General features: G+C 43.1%; 1 protein-coding gene across 2 annotated transcripts in view; it reads right to left on the reverse strand.

Annotated features, from left to right (window-relative positions):
* The window catches only part of SLC25A13 (solute carrier family 25 member 13), a 188,032-nt gene extending 173,979 nt beyond the window's left edge, over positions 1-14,053 (reverse strand). For both annotated transcript variants that reach the window (XM_014859409.3, XM_014859408.3), the window contains exon 1: positions 13,792-14,053. In XM_014859409.3, the coding sequence (XP_014714895.2) occupies positions 13,792-13,806 (15 nt within the window). In that variant the 5' untranslated portion in view covers positions 13,807-14,053. The remainder of the gene's footprint in view (positions 1-13,791) is intronic.
* Positions 14,054-20,096: the final 6,043 nt, after the last annotated feature.

A 20,096-nucleotide genomic window follows, 5' to 3' on the forward strand; every position in this document is an offset into this window, starting at 1 on the left:
AACCAATTGCAACGCCTGGGCCTTGTTTAGATGACAATTCAAAAAACTACTGAAAAAATTATAAGACAATAGGAGAAATGTGTGAAATGTGTACCCAGTAGATATTTGATCATATTGAAGAATCACTGAAATTTTTTAGATGTGATATTCTGGCATGCATTTAAAAAATCTGTTGTAGAGAGACACACTCATATTTACAAATACAATGATATTATGTTTAGGACTTGCTTTGAAAACATTAGGCGGATGGGAGGAGGAGAGAGGCTGTGGTATAAATGAAACAATTGCATAAATTGATAATTACTGAAACTGGCTAGATAGGGACAAGGGGGGCTGTTACGCTCTCCTAATTTCCTATGGAAAATTTCCATAATGAGAAGTTTTTAAAAAATGCTGCTATTTTTCTAAGGCCTAAGTCAAATGCCAGTTCATCCAGGAAGATTTTCCAGATTCTCCAACCAGATTCACCTCCTAGAATGCTATTTGCACCTACTTTATGGGCTTTGCAATTGGACATTTAAATTCTCACTCTATCACTTAGCAGCAACATGACCTCCTGTTTTCTCAGCTGTTAAAAAGAGAGAGAGAGAGAGGACTGAGGAGTGAATGAAAGCAGAACATGAAACAGGATTTAGCAGTGCCTTGTGCCACAGTTACTTGCATCCTTTCCATATTCAAGTGGCCCAGCTGACTCAGTCATCAGTGGACAGCTGAGCCCCGAGGGGAGCTCTCTTGGCTTGCTGAGCTAATCAGATTTTCTCTTAAGAAACTGAACCAGTAGAGGGTCTGGGCTGAGCTGGCAGCAGGTTACGCTGGCTGATGATGCGGCACTAGTGACGTGTTTAAACATGACAGACAACCCAGAATCCATATAACATAGAAGCCATAAAGGAAAAGATTAATAAATATGTAACATAAAAATTAAAAAAAATCAAGCAAGTATGAACCAGTTAAACACCAAACAACTGAGAAAAAAAATAACGAGCAACAGAGAGGACAAAGGGCCAATGTTTTTAATTTAAAAGTGTTCTTGGAACCAATCAATACAAAAAGGCAAATAACTCAATAGAAAATTGGGCAAAGGTCAAGACCAGGTTCTTCTCAGACAGCTGGTGGACACCAACAACGGGCGAAGAGAAATCTCCAAGAACCACCACAAAAAAAGAACCAGGGGCTGAGTTTTTACTTCCGGAACTAAGATGGGACACCGTGGAAAGCAAGCAGAATCAACATCAGCCTGCAAGAAAGAAAGTGTGTGAACGTTCAGAAGGAATAAAAGTCCTTACCAGTGGGCCTGGCAGAGCCAGATAAGAGGCCTGACACGTCACCAGGCTCTCCTTTCAAGCCACCCAGATGACCCAGGGAGCTCTGGTGACTTCCTGCTCCAAAACAGCAGCAACAGACATACTGTTAGGACTTCCCAGGAATGTTTCCCTATAATGCAGCCAGGCTTTCTTAGTTAAAAGGGAGAGCATTTCTCTAGGAGTCCCCTTCTGAAGCAGCCCTCTCTGTGGTCATGGAGATTCATCCAGCTTGCGACAGTTTGTTCTGCCGTGATGACTCTCCACCGTGCACTCTCTTGGAGATTGCCCATGCAAAACTTCTCAAGTACTCCCAAATTGGTATTATTTATTTTGGTGAGGGGTGGAGGAGATTGAGAAAATAGTTTATTAGAAAAAGAGTAAAGTTTCCAACAAACCACACACTTACAATGGAAAATCTCCTCCCTCTTTTCACTCCGCCATGAGGTGCACGCGAAGTAAACGAACAATTCAACGAACAGTGTCTAAAGGTTATGTAACAGGTACTTTGAGGGCTATCTGTTATCTCCAGATGGTCCCTGTCCTCAGGAGCTTACAATCTAGTCGGACACATCAAATAGAAGAAACATCAAGGACCATTCTTCAGAACCTCAACCCAAGACAACGTAAAAAACGATTCAATATCTGTTAGGGGCTGAACTGTGTCCCCGCAGAATTCCTATGTTGAAGTCCTAACCCCTAATCCCTCAGAATGTGACTGGATTTGGAGATAGGGTCTTTACTTATTTATTTATTTATTTTGAGGAAGATTAGCCCTGAGCTAACTACTGCCAGTCCTCTCTGTTTTGCTGAGGAAGACTGGCCCTGAACTAACATCCGTGCCCATCTCCCTCTACTTTATATGTGGGACGCCTACCACAGCATGGTGTGCCAAGCGGTGCCATGTATGCACCAGGGATCCAAACCGGCAAGCCCTGGGCCGCTGAGAAGCGGAACGTGCGAACTTAACCACCGCGCCACCGGGCCGGCACCCTGAAGATAGGGTCTTTAAAAAGCTAATTAGGTAAAATGAGGTCATTCAGGTGCATCCTAATCCATTAAGACTGGTGTTCCTATAAGGAGGAAATTAGGACACAGACACTGAGGGAAGACCACGTGAAGATACAGGGAGAAGACCATCTAAAAACCAAAGAGAGAGGCTCTCAGAAGAAACCAACCCTGCCAACACCTTGATCTGGGACTTCCAGCCTCCAGGTTTGTGACAAAATAATTTCTGTTGTTTAAGCCACTCAGTCTGTGGCACTTTGTTACGGCAGCCCATTTAGTAGGCAGACCATATTCAAGTTGCTCCAATTGGGCCATTCTTCTATTTATTCATTTTTGGATCCAGGTTCACGCATTGCTTTCGGTTGTCATGTCTCTCCGAGAGTCTCCTTTAACCTAGTCCTTTCATTCATAACACTGACATTTTTGACGTCAGACCAGAGATCTTACAGAAAGTCCTACTTACTGGATTTGTCTGATTATTTCCTCAGGATCAGATTCAGATTCAACATTTTGGGGAAAAATTCTCCAAAGGCCATGTTGTGTACCTCTCATTGCATGACGTCAGTGCGTACACAATGCCAGCTTGTCCCATCTCCTGATGATGTTAAGTTGGATCGCAGATTGAGGCAGAACTCTCCACTGTAAGGGTACTTGCTTCCTTTGTAATAAGTAAGTAATTTACAGGGAGATACTTTGAGACCATAGGAATTCCAACAATCTTTTATAGAATGGTTTTTAGCATAGATTGAAGACCCTTGCCTGAATCAGTTAATCCTTGCAGATTACGAAATGATTTTTTTTCTTTTTCTACTTCTATCACACCTTCTACCTTTATTAGCTAGCATTCTTCGGTCAACAACAGCTTTACCTCTCCATCTCACTTTGAGTCTTTTTGGGGAGGAATAATAATCACTCGGGGGATGATGATTTTTTTTTTTAATTCAATGTATTACAATCCATTTGCAATTCATTTGTTTTTATCGTGGTAAAGCATATAAAATTTAACACTGTAAGCATTTTTAAGTGTACAATTTAGTGGCATTACATACACTCACAACGTTGTACAATCATCAGTACTATCCATTTCATCAACCCAAACACAAACTCTGTACCCATTAATTAATATCCAATTGATTTTAATAGCTATTTTTTTGTAATAATTGTGATACATGCCCATTATAATATATATGTATATACACATGTATATATGGATATATACACAGACACACGTGTGTATTCAAAGAATGAAAATCATAACATACAAGAAAGAACAATTGTGAAGATTAAAATTTAGCCAACTAAAATAAACCACTATGCAAAAAGCTGGTGGACCAGGAAGATAGCATCCAAACCTATTGATCAAACATAACATCTTTGGACACAACCAGGAATTATGTGCCTCCTGATGTGAGTAGCCAGTACCAAGTACCCAGTAACCTGAGAGAGGCATCTAGCAGCACCTAGGAAGTATTCCAGCCAAAAACAAAGTAAAAATAAATAAAACCCTAAACTTGATCAAGCTTCTATATCTAACTATCACTTGTCAGGAAACACTGGGGACAGAGGAACACATGGGGGATGCAATCAGTAAAAAATTCAAATTGTGGGAAACCACAGGAAAGATGACCCAATTCCCTCATCAAATAAACTGTAAGGAAATAAAGAAAAAAAGCAGGGTGGGGAGAGCCTATAGGTTAACAAGATTTAAAAGACACATCAACCACATGCCATGTGTGGACTATATCTGAATCTTGTTTAGAACAAACCAACTGTAAAAATCATAAACTGAGGACACAGGTTTTAAAAATCCTTACAGGTGCTTCAAGGTATGGGAAAATAAAACCAAGAGCCCTTTTCCTAAAACTGAAGGGAAGAACTGAAAAAATAAACAAAATCTGCCCACCAATATAGAGAAATAAAAAGAAACATTCCTGTCTCAGACTGAGCTCTGAGTTAAACAAACAAACAAAGAGTAGGCTCCCTTTTCCTCCTGCTACACTGTTGCCACAGCTTCACATGGAATACAACCGGGATTAGATATGTCCCATTCACAAACTGCCGTGAAGGAAATGAGAAAGAACTAGTGTGAGGCAATACTGGAAAAGTCAGACAACAGCCAAGACCAAGGAGGCGTTAGCTGGCTAAAGAGATCAAATTAGATTCTGTAGGCGACGTGAAGCCACACTGTGTAGATTAAAGAGGGCAATGTAGCACAGTGGTTATGCGCATGGACTCTGGAGCCAGGCTGTCTGTGTTCAAATCATAGCTCTGCCAATTATAAGCTGTATGACGTTGGACAAGCCACTTAACCTCTCCGTGCCTCAAGAGACTTAATCATTCTGTACAGATGAGTTTCCTCATCTGTATAATGGAGACAATAACAGTATTTACATGTCGCAAGACTGTTGTGAAGGTTAAATTACTTCATAGACAGAGTGCCTAGAACAGTGCCTGGCTTTTGAGTATTATATAAATGTGAGTTGCTGTTGTTACAGTTTTTACATAAACTTTCTGAGCCTTCAGTTTCTTATTTGTCAAATGAGGTTATCAACATCTTCCTGCTACCTTGTAAGATGATCATAAAGACCAAATAATGAAGCTTGGGCCTTCATATTACTTGGCTATTTTAATCCCTGCAGACTGTGAGTTCTTGAACACAAGTCCAATCCCTTACACATTTTTGGAAGCCCAGCACTTAGTAGAGGAGCTGGCAAATAACTGGTATCAATAACATACTTGAATACATTTTTAAAAACTGTTAAGTGCTGTATCTGTGAACACAGTACTGCTATTAACACGGCAACGAGGGCCAACCTTAGAAGCTTCCTTTGACAGTTCTGGGCAGAATGGAGAGGGAAGTACAGGGAAGAGACCAAAGGCAAGACCAGCTTGGAAGCTATGGCAAGGCTGTAGCTAAAAAGTAATGAGAACTTGAACATAAATGGAGGGGACAGGACACACCCGCTCCAGGGAAGTAGAGCGGTTTAACTGAGCCATCTCTTTGCCCATTGCAAATTCCTGCCAATGGTGTCTCTCCTGGCTGCCCACAATAGGTACTTAATTGAACTAACCAGAAACTTTAGTAGAAAAGTTAAGTTGCAGGCTGAAAGTGAGGAATGACCAAGAAAATGAATTGAACCCCGAGTAAGCAGAGTCTGAAATATCTTTGAGACAGACAAGTTGAGATTTCCAACAGAGCTGAAGACGCGTGGCTGGTGTCTGAGAGCCGCCAAGCTGAGGAGCAACACGGAGCCACCAAGTGCAGAGGGAAGAGGATCTTGGGCAGAGCCCTGGGGGACAGCAACATTTAGGGGGAAGCAGAGGATGAAAAGAAGCCCACAAATAAGAATAAAGGTGTAATGTGAGAGTTAAGAAGCCAACCATGAGAGGTGACATCACGAAAGCTGATGGAAGGCATTCCAGGAAGGAAGGTGGTGGGACACAGGGTCCTGTGAAGCCAGAAATAGGGGGCACAGGCGGAAAGGTTCAGAAGTGAGGTCACTGGTGACCTTTAGGAAAGAACGTCGAGAGAACAGGCATAATTTCCTTCTCAGGAACTTTAAATACGGGTAAGTAGTAAAGAAACGGAGAAAAGTACAACCCTTGTATAATAATCACACATTCTCTTAAGTAATAATTCAGAAACATGTTCCAAAATAATACCCTGGCCCTAACGAGGAATCAAAATGAGCCCTAAGAACTCTAAAATCTATACAGGATTTTGTCACAATGTATTTAATTCTGAAAAAGTTGGACTAACAACCAATTCAAAAGGTGCCACACCCTTAGTTTAGAAAGGCAGCTACATTAATTACATAGTAATGAGAGTTCCAGACCAATATTCTTCAAACTTTAATGTTCATACAATCCCCTGGGGATCTAATTAAAATACAGATTCTGATGCAACAGAATCTTTGGCCTGGAGTGAGGCTGAAGACACTGCAATTCTACCAAGCTCCCAAGTAAAACCAATACTGCTGGTCCTTGGACCAAAAACTTGGAATAGCGAGGCTCCAGGAAGACCTCTCAGACAATCTGGCTGCTAAAGTAGCCATACTATGGCTATCTGGCCACACATCTGAAGCTATCCATTATGATGAGTATTTAATGGATCATGAGCTTTGAAAAAGCACACCATGTTTTGTTGAAGTAGGTCAAATAATATCTTTGTCCCCTAGGTTTCAGTTTGGTAGAAATGTCCCATAGCCTCCAAAAGACATCTCTTGATATTCCTACGGTACTTCATAATTCCCAAAGTGCTTTCACAAGTTATATTCCATTTGCTCAGCACAGGTGTCACAGATGGTCCCTGTTTTCCATAGGGTGATACTGAGCACTCAGAGAAGTTAGACTTGTCCACGTTCTCACCATCAGTGGAAGCAGTGGGCCTATAACCCAAGTTCTCCTGCCTTCAAGTCCAGGGCTCTTTCACTAAAGCAGAGCTACTGATTTAGAAGAAGAAAAAAAGTTCTCGCAGCCTCTTCCCACATAAGAAAGCAGCTCTGCGCTGACTGAGCAGTTGGGGTCCTCTGCAGCTCAGCCTACAACTGTGACCAGGATCAGACACAAGCAAATCACATGTCTAACTGCGACAAATTACTAAACCTGCGTCTGGGGGTAGAAAAGTCTGTTCAAATCAGGCTTACGATGGGGTTCAGGACACACTACCCCAAATGATAGCACCTCGGCATGCTGAATATCTTAAGCTGAAGGAGTTGGAGAAAACGGCAGAAGCAGGAAGGCCACTTTGACCTTCCCCCTGAGCCACCCTAACTCCCCGAAACAGGTCATAAATCTTCCACGTAAAGGGTACCCTCCCTGCACCAGGAAGAGAGAAGAATTTTCATCACCAGAGATGGGGAATCTGGGGCGAGAAAGCTGACCAAATAAATCTTGTTAAACTCACCTTTATCTTCCTAGTTACTTGTTCACCATTTACTACTCCTAGCCCAAACCTGCCTGTCTTGTCAATTCTTCACAAATTCACTGTTTCTTTGTCTAAAAGCAATAAAAGCTTCTTGCTCTGGTCACTTCTTGAGGTCTTCATTCTCCGGTGAAGGCTCCCACGTACATGTAAAAATTCAGTAAAATTTATATGCCCTTCTCCTGTTAATCTATGTTCGTCGTTTGGATTTTCAGACCCAGCCAGCGACCCTAAGAGGGTCAAGGAGAATTTCTCCCTCCCCTACACTTTTAGTTATACAATTTTCTGACAAATCGTGCTCCACAAGTCTTATGCAAAAAGGTATTTTACCATATAACAGTAAGTGTACCCTGAAATAGCTGACTTTCATATCAAGTCAACAGTTTTCATGGATAACATGTGGAAACTGTGACTACATGTGGAAATCAAGACAAAGCTACCAGCCTAATAACAGTCATTAAATAGAGTGGTTTATTTAAGTTGAATTGCTAAGAATTTCAACACTGCCAACTTTGCTATGTTGTCAGCACCTAAAGTCAAAAGGAACCATCCAGGCCTATTTTCACTCACGCAACTGCACAGCAAATTTCCAAAGGAAATGATGAGCATGAGCACTCCGTCTTTTAAATGTTTCCCATCAACAAACCAGACCACCAATCTGCAAAATCAGCCACTGGGAACAGTTCTGAGCTAACAGACCAGAGCCATCATTAATTGAGTCAGTTTGACCCAATGAGAGCCTGGTTGAAGACGCCATGAAAAAAGGGCTTGCTCAGTTGCTGCTGAATACTTGGCTAAGGGAATTCTATCAGTGGGATATACTTACTACCAAGCAGAGCCAACACACATCTGCAGACTCACACATTCCTCTACTCTAAGACCCACCCACCCAAAGAACACAAGGAGACAGGGCGAGACGGACAGGTGTTTATGAAGCAGCAAATGCCGAGCAGGCAGAGCAGGAACGAATCATGTTCAGCAGGCCTAGTCCTCAGAGATAGTGGAGAACACAGGAAGGAAGGACCCCATTTAAGAACTCAAGAAAAGCAGAGGCTACCGGTAGGACAAAGGTTCAAAGCAGCACAAGGAGCCAGAGCTCCTCCAGCAATCTTATAAAAGAATTCAATATCCAAAAAGACCTGCTCCCTGATTTTCTTGCACTACGCACCGGCTTTCAACCCTTCCCACCCTCCACTCACCCCCCAGTTCTCTATTTGCTGACCAACGCTGGTAAAGTCATGTGATCTCACCGGGGAACATGGATGATACATGGGCAGAGATCTAGTCAGCCAGGGCAGAGACTGCAAGACCAGGATTACTCTTTGCAACGCTTCCCTCCTCGAGCACCTACTCTGACAGAGAAAACCCCTCAGACTTCACAGGATGTAACTCACAGGACTGTTAGAGGCATTGAGGGAGTTAATAATGAAAAGCATTTACAACTGAATTTCATCCAGTAAGCACTCAATAAGTGTTAGCTGTAAGTAAGTTAGCTGCTCTTTTATTTTTTTTTTGGTTACCTGCTATCCCTTAAATGTAGCATGTGCTCTCAACTCTCTGCCCTTCGTTTGCTGTTTCCTACCACTGGAATGGGTCTTTCCTCTTCATCCATTCCTTCTGAAATACCACCACCTTTGAGACAGTTCCTCCTCTCACCCCCACAGAAGATGCTTCCTCCTTCCCGGATGCTCCAAAGCCCTTATTACCCTAACCCCACTTAGGGTACTTCCTTGAGAGGTATGGCTGTGGTGTTCTTGAAGGCCCAAATGTTAGTTCAATTCATTTTTCTATCCTCTGTAGGGTCCAATTTGGAACACTGGAAAGAACGCAATACACAATTCTCGATGAATCAATGATCCTAGCAACAACACATCCAAGAATGGAGTATCAATACCAGGTGTACTAGTCTTACAGACTAAATTTTCATTATTATTCATGCTTTAATTTGTCCCCAAATTTCATTCTTTTAGTTCTCAGCTAATTTCACCCAAATTATTGGTCCACATCCAGTTTTACACCTGAATATCTCTCATGCCTGAACTGAAGTGCACATTCTCTAAGTTTTAACAGTTTTATCCTGCTTAATCTCATCATTATTAATGTATAAACTCAAGCAATGACAAAGAGGGGAGGTTCAGTACAACCAAAAGGAGGTGAAGAGGAAGGAGAGGATAAGCCCTCCATTACTACATTTTAAAAAAGCATTTTTTGGGGAGTTATATAAAATATAATTTTTAAAAACTCATTTTCATTTTAATACATGTAGGACAGTGTTTGGAAGTGTTTAAAACAAATACTCAAAACAACACAAATTGCACAGGCAAAACACTTACCATTTACCATCTAACAAGGGAATCCCCAAGGATTATTCCTACAAAAGTAGGCAGCAAGAGAATGGAAGCTTTTTAAGTTCACCTCAAAATACTAAGAGTCTTAGATCAACGTTTCATGAACAAACAAATACCTCTTGCATCGTTAAGTAGTAATCTTCATGAAGAAATCAAAATAAAAGCAGACCAAAGACTAGATTCTAGCTTTCCTATTTAAAGGAAGAGGGACATGAATAACCAGTTACATGTGAATAAATAAAAGACCTAAGAAACTAAGAATAAATGGTCAAGAGATCAAGAAATTGCTAGATGTGACTAAATTCATCCAGAAAATATCAAATCTGCTTAAATATTCAAAGAATTTACCACAATGAGTGTTGGAATTTGCCTACAATTGCTGAGCTTCAGATTCTTGGCCCAATTTCTTAGACACTCCATTGAGGTGAGCTTCTCTCTTAGACAGGCTTCTCCAGTTCCAAGAGGGGATGTCAATACTACCCACAGATGAGATTGTTAAACCTATGGCTCTGTATTCAACACGGCAACATGGAATATCTGCACTCTAGGAAAAAGCAAAGAGCATGGCCTTTAACTCAGGCTGCCCAGTAGTGACTAGTAGCTGAAAGAATCACCCCACAAGGATAGTGCCCAAAGGCAACTAAATTAGTGGCATTCTCAGACTATGATAGACCAGCACAGCTCGTGTTGGGAATCTTTTAAGACTACAATTACTGTACTGTCCTTGAGCTACCAAGAGGGACATGATAAGAAAGAGCCTTATGGAACCCAGAGATATATTTGCGGTCATGAGGTAGTTTCAAATGCAGTTCACTCCCAGCATGTAAAAGGATCTGGGGAAGAAATAAGCCCACACATTTATGAACAGCTAATATTCAACAAGGGAGCCAAGAGCATACAATGGAGAAAGGAGAGTCTCTTCAATAAATGGTGTTGGGAAAACTGGACAGCCACATGCAAAAGAGTGAAAGTAGACCATTACCTTACACCATGCACAAAAATCAACTCAAAATGGATTAAAGACTTGAATGTAAGACCCAAAACCATGACACCTCTAGAAGAAAACATAGGCAGTACGCTCTTTGACATTGGTCTTAGCAGCATATTTTCAAATACCATATCTGACCGGGCAAGGGAAACAAAAGAAAAAATGAATGAATGGGACTACATCAAACTAAAAAGCTTCTGCACAGCAAAGGAAACCATCAACAAAACGAAAAGACAACCTAACAATTGGGAGAAGATATTTTCAAACCATATATCAGATATGGGGTTAACATCCAAAATATACAAAGAACTCATACAGCTCAACAACCAGAAAACCAACAACCCAATTAAAAAATGGGCAAAAGATCTGAACAGAGATTTCTCCAAAGAAGATATACAGATGGCCAACAGGCATATGAAAAGATGCTCCACATCGTTAGCTATCAGGGAAATGCAAATCAAAACTACAATGAGGTATCACCTCACTCCAGTGAGAATGGCTATAATTAACAAGACAGGAAACAAGCGTTGGAGAGGATGTGGAGGGAAGGGAACCCTCGTACACTGCTGGTGGCAGTGCAAACTGGTACAGCCACTACGAAAAGCAATATGGAGTATCCTCAGAAAATTAAGAATAGATCTACCATATGCTCCAGCTATCCCACTGCTGGGTATTTATCCAAAGAACTTGAAAAGGTAAATGCATAAAGATACATGCACCCCTATGTTCACTGCAGCATTATAGACAATAGCCAAGTCTTGGAAGCAACCTAGGTGCCCATCAAGGGACAAATGGATAAAGAAGATGTGGTATATGTACACAATGGAATACTACTCAGCCATAAGAAATGATGAAATCCAGCCATTTGTGACAACGTGGATGGTCCTTGAGGGTATTATGCTCAGTGAAATAAGCGAGAGAGAGAAAGTCAAATACTGTATCATCTCACTCATAAGTGGAAGATAAAAACGACGACAAACAAACACATAGCAATGGAGATTGGATTGGTGGTTACCATAGGGAAAGGTGGGGAGGGCAAAAGGAGTGATTAGGCTCACATGTGAGGGGAGGGACTATAATTAGTTTTTGGGTGGTGAACATGATGTAATCTACACAGAACTCTAAATATATTACGATGTACATCTGAAAACTATCTAATGTTATAATCCAACGTTACTGCAATTAAAAAAAAAAGGATCTGGGGACAAATGGCCCTCAGATAGCCATACAAGAAGACCTATCTCCCAAAGAAGTGACCTCACTCATGGTCTTCTCTTTGCTTTGGCTCCTAGAAAATTCAGTCACCTCTAGCAAATACATCCTTATTTTCCACTAACCCTACTCCTGGCTTCATCTGACTTTCCCTTTATCCTGTTTTTCTCATCTACTCTGACTCAACTTTCATACGTCTTGTTGGATTGGAAATACATGTATATGACGTGAGCCATCAGAAATCCTGAAAAGAGGCAAGTTTAAATGAATAAATAAACAAAAACACAAGTTCCCAAAGAGTAAAAATGAAATGTTTCATTTTCCCTCACTCTCACTACTTGGCTAAAATTCAACCACACTTATTGGTATGAAGTGACAGTTTAATAAAAATACAGCCAAAAAGTTAAGCCTGCTTCCATGTCACTTATTTCACTTCCTACTAGTTGATCAGTCTTACCTTATACTCCATTTATATGCGTATTCCTCAATTTAGCTTTCTCAATTATTTTATCTCCAAATTAAGTAAAATTATTTATCTGCAGATATAAAAATGACAGTAAAGTATGGGTATCTACTCCCACCTACTCTCCTGGAAGAAGTCACCCACCCGGAGGGAACTAATTCATACAAAGCCTGACTGCATGCAAATTTAATGCAAAGAAAAGGTCAAAGGTCAAAAGTGAATCCCAGTGATCCTCAGAGAATCTACCTAAAACAGTTACATATATGCATGTGTACACTAGTACCCACACCCAGAGCACACTCCTGAGGATGGAACTCAGAGTAATTACAGAAAAGAGAAAGGCCACTTAGGCCACCTAGTCCAGGAACATGAAGGAGCCTGCAGATTTGGGGAGCCTGGAGAAACTTAAGTCATAGAACAGCATTTAAATATATTTGTCTGCTTACAATTTCCATTGCAAATGTGATTAGTTTGCTTGAATAAATAGGAATATGATGTGTTGGCCATGTTTTCCTCTTGAGGGTTATCACAGAGTTTTGATTAAGGACAAATGTTTGAAATGTTGGGTATATTTAAGTTCATTGCACTTAAAATGAACTAAGAAGTTGTATAGGCTTGATTAAAGGGCTGCCTTCGTGAACTTAAAATTAAAAGCAATAAAATCCAATGATTCAAGTGATTGGGACTAAATATGGTATTCTGCCAGAAAAGGTGAAATGGAGTCCAAAGAGACTGAAATGGTGTCCAGGTTTCAAGAAACGGTGAAAGAGGAAAGGTCAAGCTGTCAGAGCTGCCTTTCCTCTAGGTTAGTGAATGATTCACATTATGCAGAATTCCTTTTAAGTAGAACTTCACAGGAGTTATAGGCTCCCAGGACAATCTGTTTTGTCATTTCTAAAAAGAAGCCTCTCAAACGCTCAAAGGCCGGGATGTAAGTGTTGTCAGATGCGGGGAGGGTGAAGGATGAGAAAGGTGGGGGCGGTGCTGTGGGCAGATCCTGTGCACACGCGCGCAGGCCAACTCTCCCAAGCGGTCTCCAACACGGAAGTCAAGGTGACTTCCCCACCCACGGGAGGGCGGAGCCTTTGAAACCTAATAGGATCTGGCTTCAGCGAGGGCTGTGACCCCTGGAAGGAGAAGCCAGGGTCAATAACAACCGGGGTCAAGAGTAGGGGTGCGCTGGGGTGGCCCAGAGGACCGGCTGACCCCGGCCTCCCCCGACCCGGGCGCAGCCGGCTTCTCCAGGCCGGCCTTGGCTCTGCCCGCCCAGCGCCAGCCAGACACCGACTCCCGTCCCGGGCCAAGTGGGAAGGTCCATCTGGCAAAGTTTCTGCGGCAAGGTCGGGCCTCGGTCCCCGCACGGGCCGCATGTGCTGCCTGCGAGGGGCGGTCACCTCCCTCCTCTCGCTGCTGCAAGGTGGAACAGCTGCCCCGCGCCCCTTTCTGTCCGCTTTCTCCACGCACGCCTCGGCACGTGCGCGCCCGCGCCTCTCGCGCCCCTTGGGCACCGGCCGGCCGGCGCTCCCCGGGCAACGGGCGACGCTTACCTTGGCGGCCGCCATGCTTCACGCCGGGTGCGGGGGCTGCGGGACCCTCTCAGCGGCTTGCTGGCACTGCGGGCCCGGGCGGCTCCCTTCCCGTCCCGGCGGCGGCTGGAGCAGCGGTACAGGCAGCAGCGTGCGCGCCCGGCCTGCCTCCCCACGCCCTCCCGCCGGCGCGGGTCATGCGGGCGCCGCCAGCCCATTGGCTGGGCCCGGCCCGGGCCTCCTGGGCGCGCGTGATCCGGACGGCCTCTGCCCTGCGGCCGGGGCGGGCCCGGGCCGGGGGGCGGTGGACGGCGCGCCGGCACGTGACCCAGGCTGCGCTGTCCAGCAGCGGCGACCTCTGCGGCCGGGGCGGAGGAACGGTGACAGGGTGCAGGCTGGTCTCCTGGGGGCAGGAGGATTGGCAGTAGTTAGCTCAGGGCTAATCTTCCTCAAAAAAAAGGAAAAAAATTTAAATGTGGTAAAGTGTACATAACATAAAATCTACTATCTTAACCAGTTTTAAGTGTATGGTCCAGTGGTGTTAAGCACATTCACAGTGTTGTGCAACCAATCTCTAGAACTCATTTCAACTCGAAAAACTAAAACTAACTCTATGCCTATTGAACGACCACTCCCATTCCTCGCCCCCACAGCCCCTGGCAACCAGCATTCTATTTCTGTCTCTGTAAATTTGACTACTCTAGGTACCTCATAAAGGTGGAATCACACTGTATTTGACTTTTTGTGACTGGCTTATTTCGTTTAGCATAATGTCCTCAAGGTTCATCTATGTTGTAGTAAGAGTCAAAATTTTAAGATTCTTTAAGACCAAATAATATTTATTTAACTTTTAAAGAAAAAAATAGAAAAAGAATCAAGAGTCTGTTAAGGGTTTTTTCTGGGAATCTTGGAAAATTCAGGAAGTCAGAGTAATGACAAAAAAAATCACTCATAATCCAACCACCAGAGTTAGCCACTGTTAACATATCCTTGTATTTTCTTCAAGTCCTGATGTCATGATGTGTGTATGTAGAGAGAGTCATATTTTTCAATTTAAATACAAGGAATCATACTCTGAGTATAATTTTCCTATGTCTGCTCTAATAAAGCCATCACCTACTTGGTGGCTTATAACAACATAAATTTATTTTTTTAGAATTCTGGAGGTAAGAATTCCAAAATGAGCTGTAAGGGACTAAAATCAAGGGGTCCCTGGAACAGTGCTCTCTCTAGAAGATTTAAGGGAGCAACTGTTTCTTTGCCTTTTCCAGGGGTTCATGGCCCCTTCATCCATCTTCGAAGCCAGCATACATAGCATTTTCTCTCTCTGACTGCATCCCTCACGTGGCCTCTTCCACCTGTGGTCTGCCTCTGCCTCCCTCTTACAAGGACACTCGCAATGGCATTTAGAGCTCACCCAGATAATCCAGGGTCATCTCTCTACCTTCAGATCCTTAACTTAACCACATATGCAAAATCTCTGCCATGTAAAGGAACACTCATAGGCTCTAGAGATTATGACGTGGACATCCTTTGGGAGCCGTTAGTCCACTTACCAAACCTACCACACTAAGGATGCACATGTATCCACGTGTGGATAAAAATGTATTTCAACTTACATTTGGAGTCAGACTCAACTGAGCTTCCTCCTTCATTTTAGAATTCCCTAAAATATGAAATTTTCAATAAGTTAAACTGTCATGAGTCCTGAAATAGGAAAGATGCTCCTTGACTCCCACATGACTTGCAAACAACAGCGTGATATGACACATCCTCTGAGAAGATAAAGTAGAAATTGGCTGGGCACCTGCCACATTGCCTCCTACCACTTTGTCTTGTCCTGACAGTCTTAGGTGCCCTCCTGATAAGTGACTTGTCTCGTACTTGTCCCTCCTCTCTGTCCCCAGAGCAGCCTCTTCCCTACCATTTAAAAGTAGCTGGCACTGAACTTCTACTGAACAGGCGCTGTTTATGGGTTGAGTTGTGTTCCCTAGAAATCCTAATCCCCATGACCTCAGAATGTGACTTATTTGGAAATGGAGGATGTAATTAGTTAAGATGAGGTCATACTGGAGTAGAGTGGGTCTTTAGTCCACTATGACTGGTGTCCTTATAAGAAGACACAGAGACACACCGGAAGAATGCCATGTGATCAAAAGGTAAAGACGAGAGTGACTCAGCACAAGCAAGGAGTGCCAAAGGTCAACAGCAACCACCAGAAGCTAAGAAGAGGCAAGAAAGGATTCCACCCAGAGTCTTGGAGGGAGCACAGCCCTGCTGACACCTTAATTTGGGACTTCTAGCCTCCAGAACTGGGAGAGAATAAATTTCTGCTGTTTGAAGCCACCCAGTTTATGGTACTTTGTTATGGCAGGCTGAGAAAATCAATACAGGCCCCAAAGCCATCTGTGCCTTGTATTGCCATATGCCAACCTGGCCTGCTGGGAAAGCAGCCAACCCCAATCATGGGGAAAGCTCGTGGGCTCCCAGGCACACAGCCTGAGCAGGAGCCTGAGCCCTGGGAGGTCAGAAGAGTGAGCAGTGTGTCCTGCTCTGAACTTCCACCTTTCTCAGAGCAGCTGTGCAACGTAGATGCCCTTTGACAATGGTTCTAAACTATCTGATTTTCCTTAGTGTCATTGAAAACAAACAAGCAAACAAAAAGCACCGCTACCACTCCCAGTAGGCTCCCAGGTTCGATTGCTGGAAAGGGTATCCAGCAAGAAGGCTTGCGAAGCATGCAGGAAATTTTAGGCATGTAACTATAAATTGCAACAATGATCCTTTGTGTGGATTGCATTTTGCAAAGGTAATACCAGGCTGGTAAAGGATACGTGTGACAGAGCAAAGGGAGCACCATGAAGTAAGTAAATGAAGAGCTCCCAAGTCCTGACCTTGCAGCCGACACTCGGCAACTCAAGGACACAGAGAGCCAGTCCTTCTATTGTAGTCATTTGTTTTAGAAATCCTGCCGAGTGTCAGATCGAGCGTGATAAGCCTTCTCTGAGAGTGGACTAAAGGTAGGTCAGGGGTGAATATGACCTAGCTTCTTAGTAGATCCAAAGGAGAAAGCTGTGTCAACATTTTTAGAGTTAAAAGAGAAGGAAGGGGAAGGAGAAAGTGAGTCATGATGAGGAAACATAAGACACCTTGAGAAGTGTGATTGAAAACAAATCCCCAAAACTTTGAGGTATGATGCTCAATAATGTCTCAGAGAGCAAAGCCTTGAACAGCTAGTTTCTGAGAGAAGAGCAGGTACACACAACTACTTGAACACCTGCCCTCACCCTCGGCAGAACACAGGTGGACACTCAGTTTCACCAAATATAAAATGTGAATATTGAAAGTTACCCCAAAATGGAAGTGGAGGCCATAATAGCAACCACCAGGGCTCTGCTGGGGAAAAGGTATCACAATTATTAACTTTTCAAATACCTCAATTCAGTGATAAATGACTAAATTCAGAAGCACTCAAGCCATACAGAACTTTGCAGAAGGCAAAGAAAATCTGATACCTCTAAAATCTGATCCAGCCACTAGGAATTTGGGGCTGAATATACGTTTCCAGTTTCAATTCAAGTCCCCAGCCTACAAGGTTTACTAATGAAAGTATCTTAAGTCGGTATTGGGGTGGCAGATGGCACATAGTACCCCCAAAAAGCGCTAAACTGAAAGAGTTACGTGATTGCTGTGTATCCAAAGAGCACAAAGGACTGAAGTACGATTGGGCCCTAGCTGATGCTGACCAGTATTCACGGGATTATATACTTTATTTATACTTTCACAGTGTCTGACTACTGCCGCCTCTGCCAACTTAGCCTCGTATTCTGGAGGACTAGATCCTGACACAGAAGCAAATGTGAAGAAGACACAGTCCTGGCCCTCAGAGAATTCACAGATCTGTCATTCAGGTCTTCATTGAATCTTGTCATTTCAGAGAAGTGTCCTGCCCCCACTCCATTCACCTACCGCTCAGGATTTCATTCTATCCCTTATCATCATCTGGCATACATTTATTTATTTGTTATCTGCCTCTCCTATTAGAATGAAAGCAGGGAATGTAACTCTGTTGGCTCGTTGCCGCATCCCAGTGCGTGCAACACTACAAGGCACCCAACCAATGTTTGTTTAATGTATGCATTGAAAATGTGACCTCCTGTCTAGGCCGCCAAGACCAATAAAGACCAAGGAAGGTTATCTCACAGGGCCCACTCAGTAGAAGTTTAAATTAAAGTCACTGTGATGATTTGGTTTCATCCACAATTTTAATGCTTATTCTTATTTTGCGCATGAAGACATTAGACAAGAGCAGTTACTCTTCCCAATGCCTTAGTCCAGCCACCAGTTCAGGGGAAGAAAGGTCTTTGATTTCTTATACAACACTGACAAGAGAAGTGGACCAATCAGAAACAGTAGGGATATTTTGGAGATCTTCTAATGGTATGAGTAAACAGAGGTCCAAACCATGCTGAAGCAAGGCTCATGCCTTAGATCCTGACGCAGTATACAGACAGTCTTGGAACCCTTGTGTATGAGTTTCCAATTGCATCTGTGACACATTACTACCAACTTAGTGTTTAGAACAATGTAAGTTTATCATCTCATAGTTCTATAGCTCAGACATTGAAATGGGTAAAATGAAGAGAGCAGCTGGGTTGTGCTGCTTTCTGGAGGCTCTGGGAGAGGATCCTCTTCCTTACCCATTGCAGCTTCTAGAGCCACCTGCATTCCTTGGCTCATGGCCCTCCTTCTGCAGCTGCAAAGCCAGCAGCAGCGGATCCACTTCTTCTCCTGCCACATCATTCTGATGTCCTCTTCTGCCTTGCTCCTTTACACTTAAGGACCCTTGTGATTCCATCAGGCTCCCTCAGCTAATGCAGGATAATGTGAAGGCCGGTTGATTAGTGGGTCTGTTTGCTAGGGCTGCTATAACAAACCACCACAGACTGCATGGCTGACACAACAGAAACTCATTTTCTCACAATTTTGGAGGCTAAAAGTCTGAGATCAAGGGTTAGTTTCTTCTGAGGCCTCCCTCCTTGGTTTGTAGATGGTCTGTATCCTCACATGGTCTTCCCTGTGTGCATACTTGTGTCCTCATCTCTTTTTATAAAGATACCAGTCATATGGGATTAGAGCCCACTCAAAGGACCTTCTTTTAACGTAACTGCCTTGTTAAAGACCCTGTCTCCAAATACAGCCACATTCTGAGGTACTGGGGGTTAGTATTTCAACATATGAGTTCTGAGGGGGGCACAAGTCAGCCCATAACAATTAGCAACTTTAATTCCATCTGCTACCTTAACTCTCTTTTGCCATATAATGTAGCATATTCATAGATTCTGGGGATCAGGATGTGAACATCTTTGGGGAGCACTTTGTTCTGAAAATGTTATCACTGGTGTAGCAAATCTTAGAGAAATAATAGTTCCTAGAGTAGAATATTTGCTACCTTTAACCAGAGTCCCATACAATCCCAGTAAAGCAAAACAGACTGCTCAGCAGAATTACAGGCCATCAAAAGTCTTTAGAGAGGTTGAGCCCAGTTTCTACAGCTTAGAACTAGAACACCCCAGGGGCTCGCACAAGCCCAAGTCTGTGTTTATGAATCTGGCTGAGGTCCTCTGGGCCCAGCAGTGCCTCTCAAAGCAGTGGCAAATCAGGCCTAGGCCACCCTGGCCCCTCCGTGCACTCAGAAGGGACAAGCAGGTGCTTCAGCAGGCCAGTGTCTGACCAGCAGGACGGAGCAGCGGCTGGTGCTGCACAGTGAGCTCTCCAGCTCTGGCCATCTGGAGCACAGAGCATTTCTTCTAGTGCAGCCATTTCTTTGGCAAGAATTCCTGGAACTCTTTATTGAGAGCTCTATAATTTTTTAAGAAATTAGATGCTCAGTAAAATAATCTTACCAAAACTGGTTTAATGAGACCTACGTTTTTATTAAAAACATACAAAACAATGACAACAAAAACTCTATTCAGATATTGTTTCTCGTTTGTACTCTTCTATACAGCTAACCAAGAGGTAGAAAAAAGAGAACTAGTTGGGGTATGTAGATTCTGCCACTGACTCTTATTATTATTTCCTCATCAATCTTTCTCTCTGTCTGTCTAACTAGCTTCAACTGGCATACTGAGTGAGAAATCAGACAGTCCCAGCTCTGCCACTTACAGCTGTGTGACCTTTGGTCAGTTATTAACCTCTCTGAGCCTCAGTCTCCTTATTTGTAAAACAGAGATAAAAATACCCATTTTGCAAGGTTGCTATGATATTCAATTGAATGTATCTAAATCATTTGGCACATAACAATATGATATAAGTAATAGTAA

This window comes from Equus asinus, chromosome 1 (genome assembly GCF_041296235.1).
Source record: "Equus asinus isolate D_3611 breed Donkey chromosome 1, EquAss-T2T_v2, whole genome shotgun sequence".
Classification (NCBI taxonomy): Eukaryota; Metazoa; Chordata; class Mammalia; order Perissodactyla; family Equidae; genus Equus; species Equus asinus.